The 16666-nt window shown below is 45.8% G+C and overlaps 1 protein-coding gene across 2 annotated transcripts in view; it reads left to right on the top strand.

The window, feature by feature from the left end:
• CCDC63 (coiled-coil domain containing 63) overlaps nucleotides 1-16666 on the top strand; it is a 65199-nt gene that overhangs the window by 28337 nt on the left and 20196 nt on the right. For both annotated transcript variants that reach the window (XM_043440720.1, XM_043440729.1), the window contains exons 6-11: nucleotides 1195-1314; nucleotides 1953-2134; nucleotides 3219-3400; nucleotides 4572-4792; nucleotides 9223-9297; nucleotides 13431-13623. In XM_043440720.1, coding sequence (XP_043296655.1) covers nucleotides 1195-1314; nucleotides 1953-2134; nucleotides 3219-3400; nucleotides 4572-4792; nucleotides 9223-9297; nucleotides 13431-13623 — 973 coding nt within the window. The remainder of the gene's footprint in view (nucleotides 1-1194; nucleotides 1315-1952; nucleotides 2135-3218; nucleotides 3401-4571; nucleotides 4793-9222; nucleotides 9298-13430; nucleotides 13624-16666) is intronic.

The raw sequence follows: 16666 nt of genomic DNA, 5'->3' as shown, positions 1-16666 counted from the left end.
GCTTGTGTCCACAACTCAAAGAAGATGATCCATGGGAATTCCCTGGCCATCCAGTGGTTAGGAGTTGCTGTGTTCACTTCAGTGGCCCAGGTTCAATCCATGGTCAGGGAACTAAGAGGCCCACAAGCCTCCCAGCATGGCCAAACAAAAACCACAAGATGTTCCAGGTTGTGCTGGTGTCAAGATTTCCAAAATGATGGTCAAGTCTTGGTTAAGTTCCAGACAAATCAATGAACATTCTCTTGATTTATACAGTGACTCCATTCCTGGATACTTGTCCATGAAAACTGAATGAAAGGACTTCCCTGGTGGTCCAGTGGTAAAGAATCCACCTGCCAATGCAGGAGACGTGGGCTTCACCCCTGGCTGGAAAAGATCCCACATGCTGCGGAGCAGCTAAGCCCATGCTCCTCAACGGTTGAGCCTGTGCTCTTCAGCCCAGGAGCCACAACTGCTGAAGCACATGCACTCTAGAGCCTGTGCTCTGAGAAGTCGGAGCAGAAGTCACAGCAGTGAGAAGCCTCTGCACTGCAACTAGAGAGTAGCCCCTGCTTCCTGCAACTAGAGAAAGCCCACGCACAGCAGCAAAGATCCAGCACAGCCAAAAATTAAAAAAAAGAATGAAAAATGCTGTGTGTGTATATGTAAAAGACATTTTGATTCTAGGCACAGAAGATTATAGAGGATTTTCCCTTGCCTGACATTCAAGGCGCACTGGACAGTCACAAGGGATGGGGGTCAATTTTTGGATGTCTGGTGCTGTCTTACATGTTGCAGGGTGTGTGACACCTCCTGACTTGCTCTTTAAGGGTCGCTAGCATCCCCATTATTGTAAGAGTCAGAAAAAGAAACAAACAAAAAACCTGCCAACCAAACAAAAACAAGGTTACAGAAGGCTTCTTGGGGGATCAATGCCATTTCTCAAGGAAAACAGTGGCTTTAGGGTCAAGTGAAATTTTTGCCCTTATGTGAGTGAAATTTACACACACAAGTGAGAATAAAAACTTTTAGTTGCTCATTTTGTCCCAAACTAAAATTAAGTTGAGTCCACATCCAAGAGAGAAATTAAAATTCTATTCATAGGAAAAGAAATGGTAGTTTCTGTTTTAGCATGCTTGAGTTAGTGAACTATTGCATTTGTCCCCATACAGATGTTACAACAGCTGGGTTTTCCCCTCTCTCTCTTTTTTTCAGATTGTTCAGATGGAGAAAAAAATTGTAACCCAAAGACAGATCTTCACAAAAATACAGGAGGCCAATAACCCCCGGAAATTGCAGAAACAGATCCATGTTTTGGAAACCCGTTTGAATCTTGTATGTAAGGTGTCTTCTGGGGGAATTCTCTGGCTGTCCAATGGTTCGGACTCCCTGCTTCCACTGCAGGGGGCACGGGTTTGATCCCTGGTTGAGAAACTAAGTGGTTTCCCTGTGGCTCAGCGGTAAAGAACCCACCTGTAGTGCAAGAGACATGCGTTCGATTCCTAGGTCCGGAAGATCCCCTGGAGAAGTAACTTGCAACCCACCCCAGTATTTCCCAGTATTCTTGCCTTGGAAATCCCATGGACAGAGGAGCCTGGTGGACTGTGGTCCATAGGGTTGCACAGAGTCGGACACACCTGAGCACGTGTGCATGAATGCACCTGGAACACATGGGGAACTAAGATCCCACAGAGTGCAACGCGGCCAAACAAAATCTCTGCAGACAGCTCTCCCTCCCTTCGGAGGAGGAAAGAATGATGTCTGTGAAGCCATTAGCAGGGGTACATTTCATTGGTTGAGTCAGGAGAAGGTGAACGATGGTGTACATGCAGGCCAGGCAGCGCTCCAACCGTGGTTCTGGGGGGCCTGGGGTGGGAGGGGAGGGGAAGACCTTCAACCCTCTGGCTGCCTTCTGGAAGCTTGTCTCATGCCCCAGGAGCGAGCCTTGTTTTGAAGCACAGCCCTCCTTGCAGGTCACTGTACACTTTGACCAGATGCTGACCACCAACGCGAAGCTCCGGAAGGAGATCGAGGACCTGAGGTATGAGAAGGCTGCTTACGACAACGTCTACCAGCATCTTCGTCGGCGCCTGTTGATGCAGAAGAAAACAATGAATGTGGCCATTGAGCAGTCTGCGCAGGCCTACGAGCAGAGGTAGGCTGGGGGAGAGACTCTTGAGGGCAGAGATGTCTCAGCCACCTGTTGGGCTTCTTACTCCTCTACCCACTGTGCTTATGTGTGGAGAAACCTGAAACCATCATCATTGTGACTCCGAGCCCTGGTTGTGTGTCTGCCAAGCATGATGCTAGGTGCTCTGGGTAGTATATCAACCCTCACCACAGCCCTAGGAGTTATTATCTCAATTTTACAGGCCAGGGAATGGAGGCTTAGAGATGTCAAAATGCTTACCTGAGATGCTGGTAAGTGGCAGATGTGGTGGAGCTGAGATTTAAACCCCTATTCTGTATCATCTCCCCCAGGTGTCCCTGCCTCTAGTCGTAGGGACCCCTCTCAGTCTGGACTGTTTCCTGGCTTCACCCCCGGATGGGCAAAAGGCATGCAGTTTACATGTGAAGAGTGCAGGTTTTGGAGCCAGAGAGATCTGGGTTTGAATCCTGGCTCCATCACCACTAATTTATTGTAGGACTTCTTTGGGTGGAAGTGAGGATTAAATAACATTAGTATAGGGAATTTCCTGGTGGCTAAGACACTCCCAGTGCAGGGAGCCAGGTTCAATCCCTGGTCAGGGAACTAGATCCCATATCCTGAGACTAACAGTTTGCTTGCTGCTGCTCAGAAGATCCTGCATGAAGATTGAAGATCCTGCATGCGGCAACTAAGACCTGGTGCAGCCAAAATAAAGAAATATTAAAAAATATGAGTATATAAGGGAGTGGCTGGGGCATAGTATTATACTTGTCAAGTGGTGATGATGATGGTAATCGTGATAATGGTGATGTTTGATGAGGCTGATGGTGGTGGTGATGGTGATGATGATGATAAGGATGGTGACAGAGAGGATGATAGAAAATCATTTCCTGAGGGTGGTCTAGGGTTGTGAGCTCCTGTCATTCAGGTGAGGAAGGTGGTTCCTCTACTCCCAGAAATCTCCATGATTAAAAGAAGGGGTGATCACTGACCAGGAATGAAGTCTGGCTGGACTGGTAGGGAGAAGGCGGGGGGAGAAGGAAGGAGCCTCTGGACACTCAGACTGTGTTGTGCTCCCCGCCCCACCCAGGCTGGAAGCCATGGCCCGAATGGCCGCCATGAAGGACCGCCAGCAGAAGGACATCTCTCAATACAACCTGGAGATCCGAGAGCTGGAGCGCGTCTACGACCACGAAACCAAGCTCAAGTCCTTCTTGCTCGTCAAGCTGAATGACCGTCTTGAATTCGAGGAGCAGTCCAAAAAGGAAGAAGGTATCTCTCTCCACTGAATACCTCTTTCTCTCAACTGAAGCTGCCCAAGTCTCCTCGTACCAAGGTTGCCAAATTTAGCAAATAAAAATACAAGACACCATTAAATTTCAATTGCAGATAAAGAATAAAATTTTAGTCCCATGCAATATTTGAAAGATACTTACACTAAAGAATTATTTGTGCTTTATCTCCAATTGAGACATATTTATACTTTTAAAAATACATTGTTTGTCTGAAATTCAAATTTAACTAGATGAGTTGGATTTTATCCGCCATCGCTAACCTACAGGATGGGTTCTCACCTTGTGGCTCTGCTTCCATTATTTAGAGGAGAAACTTGTTTTATTGGTGGTTGCCGCAGCCCTATCTATGTTTGGAAATTCTGAAGGAGGACTGACAAGACTCAGCATATCATTGCAAACATGGCTGTGATGCAGACACATGAGCAGGGAGGAAAGATGCATGGGGCGAGGTCCAGAGGAAACCAGGCCCAGCTCCCCGGATCTTCTCCCAGTGGAGTCACACAGCTTATGCTTGATTCCTCCAGCCTCTAATTCTGACAACACATGTGGAGAGTCATCTACTTGGAGAGCTCATTAGAGACTTGATGCCCAAGATTCTTCCTGGGGGCTGGTTGTGTAGGCCCTCTCTCCCCAGCACATCCCAAGATTCCAGCCTCCCAGCAGGAAGGCAGATGTCGGCATAGGCCACACTGTTCATACAGTCAGGGCACAGGAGCCGCTCTTAACCATTTGCGGACAGTTTTATATCAGTGTAGGGAAATGTTCACCATTCAAGTTCCCAGATGAAGGTGAAGGGCCAGCCTTGCAAACAGACCTTTCTAAGCAGAGCAGTCTCAGGGCTGCTATGTTAACTCTCTCCTGGACATGTTGAAAGATTTGAGCTCTTCAGAGAGCCCCCTTGTGTAGCTACATTTGATTTTGTCAAATCTGTCCCTTTCTGTCCCTTTCTACCTTCTCATTTGCAACTGTATGGCTAGAAGTGTGTTTCTGAGAAACTCCCATCTCTCACTTTTCCCCTCCCTGTCCTGGGAAAGTCTAGCCCCCTCCCTGGGGCACAGTGATAATGTTATGGAGTTCTTTCCTCTGCCAAGCTCTGCTCTGAATGGCTTCCCTTTCAGACTCACAGTTGCTGCTTCTTCCTTTTCTAGTTCTCAAGGCAAAGAAGTTTGGGAAGAAGAGCAAGGGCGAGAGTTTTGAGAGCTACGAGATGGCTCACCTCCGGCTGCTGAAACTGACGAAGACTGGGAACCTGAATCAGCTCATCGAGGAGTTTCTGGCCAAGGAGGAGAAGAACTTTGCTCGGTTCACATATGTCACAGAGCTCAACAACGACATGGAGATGATGCACAAGAAGATCGAGAGAATCCAGGTCGGGGCACCTCTCCTTTCCCAGGCCAGGGGCCCATCTGTTCCCACAGTAGCCTTCCCCAAAGCAGGTTCCTCAGAACACTCTTTGAGCTGCTCTGCAGAAAAAGGACTTCAAGTCAAAAAAACTTTGGGAAATACTATATTCCCCCAGTGTTCTCCCCTCTACATTTTAACCTTCTTGAAACTGGTAGTAATCTTTCAGTTGACACATACACTTAATAGGTTCATGTCCCCTCACCCCGGTAAGTGACATTTAATAAGCATGATATGTCTTATAATCCAGAGTTCAGTAAACTATAGCCACAGCCGAATATGGCCTTTGACCTATTTTTTGCACAGCCCATGAGCTGAGAATGATTTTTACATTTTTAAAGGGTTGTAAGGGAAAAAAATATGCAAGACAGACCATATGTGGCTTGCAAAACCCAAAATATTGACTGTGTGGCCCTTTGCCTTAAAAGCTGGCTGACCCCTGTCAATAAGCAGCTTTGTAGAATTGAGGAAAGATGGTAAATTGATCTTGGAGAGAATTGATGTAGGTGAGCATAGTAAAGGCTCTGATAAGTCCTGCAGTAAAAAAAACTACCTTTGTTGAACCTGTAATTTTCCAAACTTGACTCCCTGAGCTGCTGACTCCCCAGAACACACATAAACAGCTTTTGGGACTCTGTGCACAGAGAGAGTCTAAACTTAGCATGACACTCCAGTCCTTTCAGAATTTGGCTTCAACCTTCCCCTGCAGGCTCAGCTCTCATCACGACCCTCAAGGCACTCCCGTCAGCTGCCAGTCCCAGCTGCCCCCTGTGTTTCCCTTCTCCGAAACTTTCCTCATGCTGTTGCCCACCCCTCTCACTTTTCTTCTGATGCAATACCACTCATTAGTCCTGACAAATGTCACCTCCTCTGAGAACTCATTACTCTTCCCTCTGAGGTGCCTGTGCTGGGTGGGAACCTAGGGGAGCCCTTCCTTTTGCAGTGTCACCATTTCCTGAACGTGGGGCCACATGCAAGTAGATAGTAGCTAGAAGACGGGGGAAAACATTCTAATTTTTTCAAAATGAGTGATGAACTTAATTTTAATGAGGATTAGAAAGAACAGCTTGTAGAGCATTGCAATTCTATAGAGAGGATTCCTTAGGGTGGTAAGGAGTAGTAATGTATGTGCATGCTCAGTTGCTCAGTCATGTCCAGCTCTTTGCGATCCTGTGGATTGTAGCCCGCCAGGCTCCTCTGTCCATGGGATTCTTCAGGCAAGGGGATCTTCCTGATCAAGGGATTGAACCTGCCCCTCTTGAGTCTCCTGCATTGGCAGGTGGATTCTTTACCACTGCACCACCTGGGAAGCCCAGGTAGTAATAGTAACAGTAAGCAAATAATGATAAACAAACTACACAAAATTTGGTCAATTTAAAGAAAGCTACTAATAGATAATAATAGTACAGGTGACACGTGGAAACGGAGGTGGGCTGTCACAGGAAACAGATGGCATGCCCAAAATGGGTAAATAGAGGTGAGCTTTTAAAAAAGAGACTTTACAAAGGTCTAAAGAAATTAAGGAGGGAATGTGCAGAATAGCATAGCTGAGCTCCAGAATGGGTGAGGTGCGGGAGCAGCTTCTGGAACCAGGAGACAGGAATGTGGAGAAGGCTGTGTGTGTGTCTTTCCTGGTGGCAAGTGGCCAAACGAATGACCTGCCACGAGGGTAGGCAAGCACCCCCTATCTCGCTGTCCTTCCACTGTGCAGCTGGGGTCTCCCTTTGGCTGGGTGACCCAGAGAGCGAAGGGGAGAGGCGCTTGAATGGCCCTATGTTTCTCTTTTGGAGGCCAGTCTTTCAGAGGACAGGCCCTCGTGTGTACCCTCTTCATCCCCAAAGCCCAGGACTGCCCTGCACACAGTGGGAAGCCCCGAGCAATGGTTCTCCACCAGTAACTGACCTTGACCTTCCCAGTCACCTTGAGGGCACTCTCCTTTCTTCTTCAGCCACACAGCCTGTCTCTGTTGTGAAGACAAGTGTGTCTGAGGAAAGATGGCCAAACTCTCGCCTTCTCTGGGCCTCAGTTTCCCCACCAAGAATGACATACTTGGATTGGAGCAGTAGTTTCCAAGCTTTCGTTTAAAAGCTACCAAAATTTTTGTTTAAACTAGGGTATGGGGAAACATCAGTATATAAAACAGATGAAATGGAGTGGTTCTGGATGAAGGGGGTGGAGGTGAGATAAGTTACTGGAGGGGGGTGTTTGAGACCTTATCTCTTTGCCCTCTTGTGGCAGCTCTGCCCAAAGTAGGGTTCAGATTTAAGTCAAAAACATTTGGGATTCTAACATCTGACTTCACTCTTACCTAGAGGGCTGGGGTCACAGGTCATAAACTGATGAATGCAGCCTTCATTGTTCTGTTGTTTGGCCTCCTTCATACCCAAATTTTAAAATTAGTGAGTTGCCAACATTTAAAAATCAGGATATTCCACATGAAAATGTGGATTTCTGCTTTCTCTAGGAAAATCAGACCTGACAACTCCAGCCCACATTCTCACAGGTAGCTGAGTGCACTGCCCCTATAAACTGGTCAGACCACACTCTCTCTCCTTTGCTGAGAGGAGCTGGGGTCTCATTTGCTCTGAGGAGACCAGGCCAGTCTCAAGCAAGAGGAACCCAGTTGGCCTCTGAGTGTGTCCCCTCCTGTTTAGGCGCTTCACCACTTCTCTCTGGTGGCCATCTTCAGTATCACAGGGAAGGTTTTTGAAGGCCAAAGGACACTGGTAATGTGGCAGCGAACAAAATAGTTCTTGCTGTTTTATAAACTTTTTTCCTCCAACAGTTTGCCCAACATCATCTATGGTTTTCTCCTCTGGTATTTTAAGTAAATTTACATAACCTTTTAAAACTTTTTATTCCTATGTTCTTTGTAGTGGCTTCTGGGGCCCCTACATGCTCCCTAGATGCTCTGTAGTAATAATACCACAAGATGCTTCTTAAAAAAGCAAATTCCTCAGGCCCTATCTCATACCTGCAAACCTAGATTCCCTGAAAATAAGCCTGGAATATGCATTTAAATTGTATCTTAAAAAAAAATTGTATCTTAATTTGAGACCTTTTCCCCCCATGATATAAATGTACCATTATTTACTTAACCAATCACCAACCAGTAGACATTCAGGTTGTTCCTAATGGAGATAATGAATAATAACTCAAGGGACAGCCTTGAGTGGCCACCTTTGCCCACGTGTCCTACTATTTCCTTGGGACAGATTCCTGGAAATGGTATTGCCCCATCAGAAAGTGCTTGCCTTTTACATTTGGACACACTGTTCTAGCCCTGGAGTTCTCAGATCTGGCCCCTGGGCCACCACTGTGGCAGCATCTCCTAGGAACTTGTGAGAAATGTGCATTCTAGGGCCTCACCCAGGCTTCCCAGGTAGCTCAGCTGGTGAAGAGTCCACCTGCAATGCAGGAGATCTCAGTTCAATTCCTGGGTCAGGAAGTTCCCCTGAAGAAGGGATAGACCATCTACTCCATATTCCTGGGCTTCCCTGGTCACTCAGACAGTAAAGAATCCACCTGCAATGTGGGAGACCTGGGTTCAATCCCTGGGTTGGGAAGATCTGCTGTAGGAGGAAATGGCAACCCACTCCAGTATTCTTGCCTGGAGGATCCCCATGGACAGAGGAGTCTGGCAGGCTGTAGTCCATGGGGTTGCAATGAATCGGACATGACTGAGCGACTAGGCATAGCATAGCACAGGGCCTCACCCGGACATACTAAATCGGAAGCTCTGATGTGGAGCCCAGATGTCTGTGTTTTCACAAACCCCTAGATGATTCTGATTCATGGTAGAGTTGTAGAACCCCTACTCTGGAGCTGTCTGTCCATTACCGTAGCCACCAGCCACATGGGAGAGTTTCGTTTAAATCAATTTAAATTAAATCTAAAAATGAGTTCCTCGTTGGTCCTAGCCTCATTGCAAGAGTCCTGTGCCTGCGTGTGGCTAATGGCTTCGGTACTGGACAGTGCAGATAGAACCTGGCCACCGTTGCTGCAAATCCTATTGATTATAGACAATTCTCCAGAAAGGATGAACCACCCACCCACTCATGCCCTCATCCTCCTTTTAATTTAAAAAGCATCAGAAAACTTCCATGGACCTAAGAGGGGTCCAGGGGTTCTGGGGTTTCTTGAAATGGATAATTTAAATCCTCACTAGGGAGGGAATATATATATATATATATACTTATAGCTGATTCACATTGTATACAGCAGAAACAAACACAAAATTGTAAAGCAATTATCCTCCAATTAAAAATAAATTGTATTCTAGATATTTTAAAAAAATGAAATAAGTCCTCATCAACTCTTCAAGGCACTGGCTTATTTTGAGGTGTGCTAGGAAGGGGGACACTGCTTTTCCTTATGGTCTGGTTCTCTCCTGAGCAGAATGAGATCTTGCACTTGCGATCCCAGCAGAAATCATCCCATGATGATAGCCACTCCATCCTGAGAGAGCTGGAGGTAAGACCAGCCTGGGGAGCGGGGGGACATGGGAGTCTCTGTTGTCTGTCTGATGGCCTGTCAGTTGATTGTCAGTAGGAGTAAGATGCCTGTCCTATGACTACTGGCCTGAGTCATGTCTTGACATGTTCTGACCCCTTGTCACAGGCAGCCTCTGCTACAGACATTGCTGCAAAATTTTGTTCCTAAAAAGGGCAAAGGCTTTCTTTTTCCATTTTAAAGACTCTCCCACTTCAGGAAGCCTATCCCAGGCCCTTGTGCCCGTAATTTCATCCCTGACTGGTGAGTTTCAAACAGATCTCTGCCTCTGTCTTTACTTCTCTCTCTCCCTTGTCCTAGCTGTGGCCTGTTCTCAATCAATAATAGTAATTACAAATATTTCCTGAACAATTACTATGCACAAGACACTGAGCTAAGAGCTTGGCTTGCACTATCTTATTTAATCCTCACAGCAACACTATGAAGTAGGTGGTATGATCTGTTTTACAGATGAGGAAACTGAGGTTCAGAGAAGCAATCTCCATCATCATGGAGTTGCGATAATGTATGAGCTTTGCATTGGATTCAGCTGCTAATAATAGGGACCCAAAATAACAGTGGTCTATGCAATAGAAGTTTATTTACTTTGTTAAAATGTAAATCTGGAGATTAGCACTTTAGGGCTGGTCATGATGTTATCAGTAAATCAGGCTTCTCCTTCCAGTTTTGCCATCTTTAGTGTGTGGCTTACATTCCCAACGATGCCTCATGCTTGTATTATGGTCCAGCCATCACATATACATTCCAAGCAGAAAGAAAGTAGGGAAGGAAAAAAAGGCCTTGCTAATTGGATTAGTCAGCTTAAAAGTTCTTTCCTTGAATTCTCAGTCAATAGCATCTGTATCTGTGTCTTACTGGCCACTCCTATTTCAAAGGATGGTTGGAAATACAACTTTTAGTTGGCACATTGCTACACTAAAATGATAACCATTTTGTTATTAAGGTATAAGGGGAGAATGGATAGCAAGTGTCTGAGAAAGATATGAACCACAGAGTTTGATTGCAAAGCCCTGTTCTAATCCAGTAGTTCCTATCCCAGGAACCATGCTCATGGGTCATTTCCCTTCCTTTTTCTGTAGCTGATTTCTGTTCTTGGCATTGCAGGTGGTAGACAGGGATGGCTCTGCCATTCTCTAATGCACCACTGGAGGGCAGCAAAGCACCTCTCAGGCTCAGCACCCTCTCCCAGGATTCGGGAATGGGGAAAGTAGACTTGCAGGCAGGGCCCAGGTTCAAGGAGATCCCCCCTCAAGTTGGACACGTGCTTGGCATCCCACATCCTTGACTCTTGGCCACCCAGTGTTCACATGCTTCCTTGGGGTTGGGACTGTTGCTGCTCTGCATCTTGGGGTTTTGAAGGCCTAATGGGGGATACAGCTTGGGGAGGCTGACCAGGCAACCCCAAGCATGGCCCCACCTCTGTCTGAAGTCCTCCAGTAACTCTTTGCTCCTTGCGTTTTCCTGGAGCCTCTTTTCAAATGCAGATACTCTTAGCAAGAGAATTTGTCTTAATAGCAATGGGCTCACCTAGAACCCACTTTTCTTACCCCCTACTAAAAATCACGCCCATCTCCTTTAGTCTTGGAACCTTTCTATTTACCTTCCATTTGTTGTCTCCTCTGAGGGAAGTGGTGGAATCAGTCCTTTCACAGGAGGTTTAGCATAGAAATTAAGCATCCAGGTCCTGGGAACAAAGGCTTGGGTATGATTCCCAGAAGAGTTACTTCCTGACGTTAGTACTTTGAGAAAGTTGACTTAATCTCTCTGAACCTCAGTTTCACCTGTGAAATGGGAATAATAATTGTACTCACTTTGTAGGGCTGTGAAGATTGAATAAAATCCTGCATGTACACGCTTAGCATACTGCAGGGCAGAGAGCTGTAAACATAACTATCATTATTGTTGTTTATCCTGTAAGTCAATAAAACCTCAAGTCACCATCATCTTGTTACTAAATAATTGCTTAAATAAAGAGCCCAAGGTCAGGTTCTTAGACAACTCAACACAGATGAGGTAAGCACAAGTTCACTTTTCTTCTCTGACTTCAGTATTCCTCATCTGAAAACTGGGACAATTGTGAGGATTAGTTAAGAAGATGCGTGTAAAGTGCTTGGAACATTTTAGGTGCCGGACATGTGTTATCAGGCTTTCCAGGTGACACAGTGGTTAAGAATCTGCCTGCCAATGCAGGAGTCACAAAAGACAAGGGTTCGATGCCTGGGTCGGGAAGATCCCCTGGAGGAGGAAATGGCAACCTACTCCGGTATTCTTGCCTGGAAATTTCCATAGACCAAGGAGCCTGGTGGGCTACAATCTAGGGGATCACAGAGAGTTGGACATGACTGAGCATGCACACACATACTTGTGTTATCAACACCACATCAGGCTATTAAAAAGCGTTTTTAACCATGTGATCTTTTACTGCACCTTTAGAATGAGAGGAGGGGCTCTGGCTGACATATGAGGAAATTCAGCCCTGGGAACTGAATATTCCAGTGGCTGGGACAGAGGAAGCTGCCTGGCGTGGTGGTTGAGAGACAGTTCAAATCATGGCTTCCCTCTCCCTTGCCTCAGAACCTCAGTTCCCTCACCTGGAAATGGGCGTGTGAGTAGGGCCCTCTGGGATCTTTATTTGGAATGGTCCATATGGAGCTGGCAGGGACAAGGCTGATCCTTCTAGGGCCCAGTTCACGTTTGCAAGCTGAGAGCCAGGGAGAGAGGTGGGAAACCATCAGAGCATTTATCCTAGAGCAGCGATTCTCAGTCTGGGCTGCAAGTCAGAATCACCTTGGAGGCGTTAAAGTTTCCAGTGCCGAGGCTGCACTCCAGACCAAGATGTCTGAATGTCTGAGGCTGGGGTCTGGGTAGCCAATGTTTTAATGCTCCCAGGTAATACCAATGTGAAACTGAAATTGTGATCCAGTGGACTCACAGAGGTTCTCAAACTTCACCATGTATCACGACCATCTGGAGGTTCATTAAACACAGATGCTGAGCCTATACCTAGAGCCTCTGATTCTAGAGCCTGGGACTTGCATTTCTGACAAGTTCCCTGATGGAGCTGATGCTGCTTGTCCTGGGACACCACTTTGAGAACCACTGGTCTCTAGTAATATGATTTAAACTGAATGATGAAATCGGTTTGTTGGATTGCCACCAGCATTTAAAGATAACAAGATGGAATAGAACAGAACAGAATGGAAAATGTTAGAACACACAATAAGAATACTGATTTGTGAAACTTTAATTTCATTTGATTAGATAAATGTTTATAGATACACACGTGTAAAATTGGAGGTGAAAGGAGAAGGCGGCAGAGGATGAGACAGTTGGATGGCATCACCGACTCAATGCACATGAACTTGAGCAAACTCTGGGAGGCGGTGGAGGACAGGGAAGCCTACGTGCTCCAGTCCATGGGGTCACAAAGAGTAGGACACAACTTAGCGACTGAACAACAGTGTGTGAATGTGTTGGACTGCAATGTAAAATATATTTCTTCCCGTGGGCCTTAATTTTTTAAAAATGAGTCAACAATTTTTAAAAAATGCTGCAATCCAGTAGACATGCAGACACACATACACATAAGTGAAACAAATCTTTACATTAGACAATATCTATCCTCACTACTTCCAGTGCATACTAGTATCTTCTCCTCTCTTCCTTTATTTTCTGATTTATTTTATTTCACTTAAAAAATGTGGATTGAGGCCCATTAAATTGTTCTTGCAACCCCTTGTGTGAAAAGTGTTAGTCGCTCAGTTCAGTTCAGTTCAGTTTCTCAGTCGTGTCTGACTCTTTGCGACTCCATGGACTGTAGCCTGCCAGGCTCCTCTGTCCATGAAATTTTCCATGTAAGAATACTGGAGTGGGTTGCCATTCCCTTCTCCAGGGGATCTTCCCGACTCAGGGGTCGAACCTGCGTCTCCTGCACTGCAGGTGGATTCTTTACTGGGTGAGCCAGCAGGAAAGCCCCTTAGAGGTTTGCAAACCTGCAATTGGAGACCCTGGTTTCAGACTCTCACATGTGAGGGCTGAGCCCAGCCAGAGTGGCCACCTGGCTGACCTGGATGGGAACTGGGGGTCTGCCATAGGAGAAACTGAAGAAGACCACGGAGGAGGCAGACATGTACGAGAACAACTACAGGGAGATCAGCAAGACCTTGGAGTATCTCAAGACCTCAGTGGAGAATCTGTTTAAGAAGATAAATTGTGATGCCACCAAGATCCTGGTGCAGTTAGGGGAGACGGGGAAAATCACGGATACCAACCTCCCGCAGTACTTTGGTGAGTCAAGCCCACTAGACTCTTAGCAACCATTTCCAGAGATTTCTATGAGCAGGCACCAGGACTTGCTGTTTTGGAGGTAGTGAGCCTGGTGGTAAAGCCTGTTGGCACTAAAGCCAACCTGCTTGAGTTCAAACCGTGGTTCTACTCTTACTAGCTGTGTGACTTTTGGCAACTGTTTTTTTTTTTTTTAAACATGGATTTTTGAGTCTGTGTGTTTCATATTTCTTTATTGGCTGTATCGGGTCTTAGTTATGGCAATTGGGATCTTTGTTGTAGCGCTTAGTTGCCCCGTGGCATGTGGGATCCTAGTTCCCCGAACAGGCATCAAACCTGCGTCCCCTGTATTGGAAAGCAGATGCTTAACCACTGGACCATCAGGGAATTTTCTGGGCAATCTTCTGAACCTCTCTGTGCCTCAGTTTTTTCATCTAAAAAATGTTGGGAAGGTTAAATAAATAAGTAGTTCTTAAAGAAGAAGTTACAGGATCATGTGAATAGATACAGAAGGAAATATTTGACAAAATTCAATATCCATTCATAATAAAAAAAAAACTCTCAACAAACTAGAACTAGAAGGAAACTTCCTTGCCTGATAAAAGGCATCTCCAGAAATACCTGCAGCTAACCTCATAGTTAATGATGAAAAAAAGCAATGTTTTTCTTCCAAGATCAGGAACAAGGCAAGGATGTCTGCTCTCACAACTCCTATTCAATATTATGTTGGTGGTTCTTGATAATGCAGTAAGGCAATAAAAGGAAATGAAAAGCATTCAGATTGGGAGGAAAGAAAGAAAGTGCTCAGAGCAGTGCCTGGCATGTAGCAAATGCCTATTAACTGTAATACACATTTCTAGGCCTTGAGCTCTGGAGAGAGAGGGAGATGTACCCACAGAGATCATGCCAGTTTAGAATGAATGACTTCCACTGCTTTTAGAATAGAATCGAAGGTTCTTAATACCATCTGTGCTTGGGAGGTTCCCAAGACGCCTCTCTCCCGTCAGTTTCAGGGATTCACTAGGAGGGCTCCTGGATTCAGCATATCGTTATATTCTCATGGCTATGATTTATTATAGCCACAAGGTACAAAGCAAAATCAGTGAAGGAGAAAGGAGCTTGGGGGAAAGCATGGAGGAAATCAAGAGCAAGCTTCCAAGGGTCGTCTCCCAGGACGTGCGTAATCTCCCCCAGCCATGAGTTGTGACAACACACGTGAAATGGTGTCAACCAGAAAAGCTCATTGGATACTCATCGCTTAGAGTTAGGATGGGGGCTGATCATACAGACACCTCCAGCCTGGCACATATCCCAGTTCCAGACCCCAGAAAGAATAGCAAGTATTTATAGCATAAGCTACATTTTTAAATACACAGATTAAGCATACTGGCATCACTGACCCAGGGGACATGAGTTTGAGCAGACTCTGGGAGACAGTGAAGGACGGGGAAGCCTGGTGTGATTCAGTCCATGGGGTCGCAAAGAGTCGGACATGACTGAGTGACTGAACAACAAAGGCATGATGAGCCTCTCTTAACAGTTAATGGTGAGGGGGACCTTCCTGAAATCCAAGTTCCCTGATACTGTCCAAGGACCAAACTGCTAAGCAACCTTTTCCAAGGAGAGCAGTTGGACTTTGCCATATTAACTCTTTCTTACCTGCAGTCTATCAATTTCTTTATAGCCTGGCCCCTGCTTACATTTTTAAAAAATTCATCTACTTATTATTTATTTTTGGTTGCCCTGGGTCTTCATTGCTGTGTGCAGGCTTCCTCTTGTGGTGAGCAGGGAGCTACTCTTACTTGCAGTGCACGGGCTTCTCATTGCAATGGCTTCTCTTGTTGTGGGGCACAGGCTGAGTTGCCTCAAGCGTGCAGGATCTTCCCGGACTAGGGATCGAACTGGTGTCTGCTGCATTGGCAGGTGGGTTCTTAACCAGTGGACCACCGGGGAAGTCCCCTTGCTTACACTTTTCATCATCTCTTGTCCTGCTCTTCCTCTTTGCTCACCTCCTGTGGCCACACTGTTCTCCTCTTTGTATTTCCAAATCTCTCCCCCAACAAATTCTACCTCAGGGCCTTTGCATGGGGTGTTCCTAGGATACTCATCCCGTACCCAGTTCCTCATTCTTAGATCTCAGTTTAAATGTCCTCTCTCCAGCAAGTCCCCCTCCGCTGCTCCATCTGAGGCTGGTCCTGCTGTATCCACTATTATTCACTCTCATCAGTTCAGTTCAGTCACTCAGTTGTGTCTGACTCTTCGTGACCCCATGGACTGCAGCACACCAGGCTTCCTTGTCCATCACCAACTCCCAGAGTTTATTCAAACTCATGTCCATTGAGTCGGTGATGACATCCAACTATCTCATCCTTTGTCGTCCCCTTCTCCTCCTGCCTTCAATCTTTCCCAGCATCAGGGACTTTTCAAATGAGTCACCTCTTCCCATCAAGTGGCCAAAGTATTGGAGTTTCAGCTTCAATTTATCAGTCCTTCCAATGAATATTCGGTACTGATTTCCTTTAGGATGGACTGGTTGGATCTCCTTGCTGTCCAAGGGACTCTCAAGAGTCTTCTCTAACACCACAGTTCAAAAACATCAATTCTTCAGTGCTCAGCTTTCTTTATGGTCCAATTCTCACATCCATACATGACAACTGGAAAAACCATAGCTCTGACTAGACGGACCTTTGTTGGCAAAGTAATGTTTCTGCTTTTTAATATGCTGTCTAGGTTTGTCTTAGCTTTTCTTCCAAGGAGCAAGCATCTTTTAATTTCGTGGTTGCAGTCACCATCTGCAGTGATTTTGGAGCCCCCCAAAATAAAGTCCCTCATTGTTTCCATTGTTTCCCCATCTATTTACCATGAAGTGATGGGACCAGATGTCATGATCTTAGTTTTCTGAATGTTGAGTTTTAAGCCAACTTTTTCACTCTCCTCTTTCACTTTCATCAAGAGGCTCTTTAGTTCTTAACTTTCTGCCATAAGGGTGGTGTCATCTGCATATCTGAGGTTATTGATATTTCTCCTGGCAATTTTGATTCCAGCT

Source organism: Cervus canadensis, chromosome 1 (assembly GCF_019320065.1).
Source record: "Cervus canadensis isolate Bull #8, Minnesota chromosome 1, ASM1932006v1, whole genome shotgun sequence".
NCBI classification, from domain to species: Eukaryota; Metazoa; Chordata; class Mammalia; order Artiodactyla; family Cervidae; genus Cervus; species Cervus canadensis.
The sequence above is the reverse complement of the archived record's forward strand: the minus strand, read 5'-3'. Positions and strand labels throughout refer to the sequence as shown.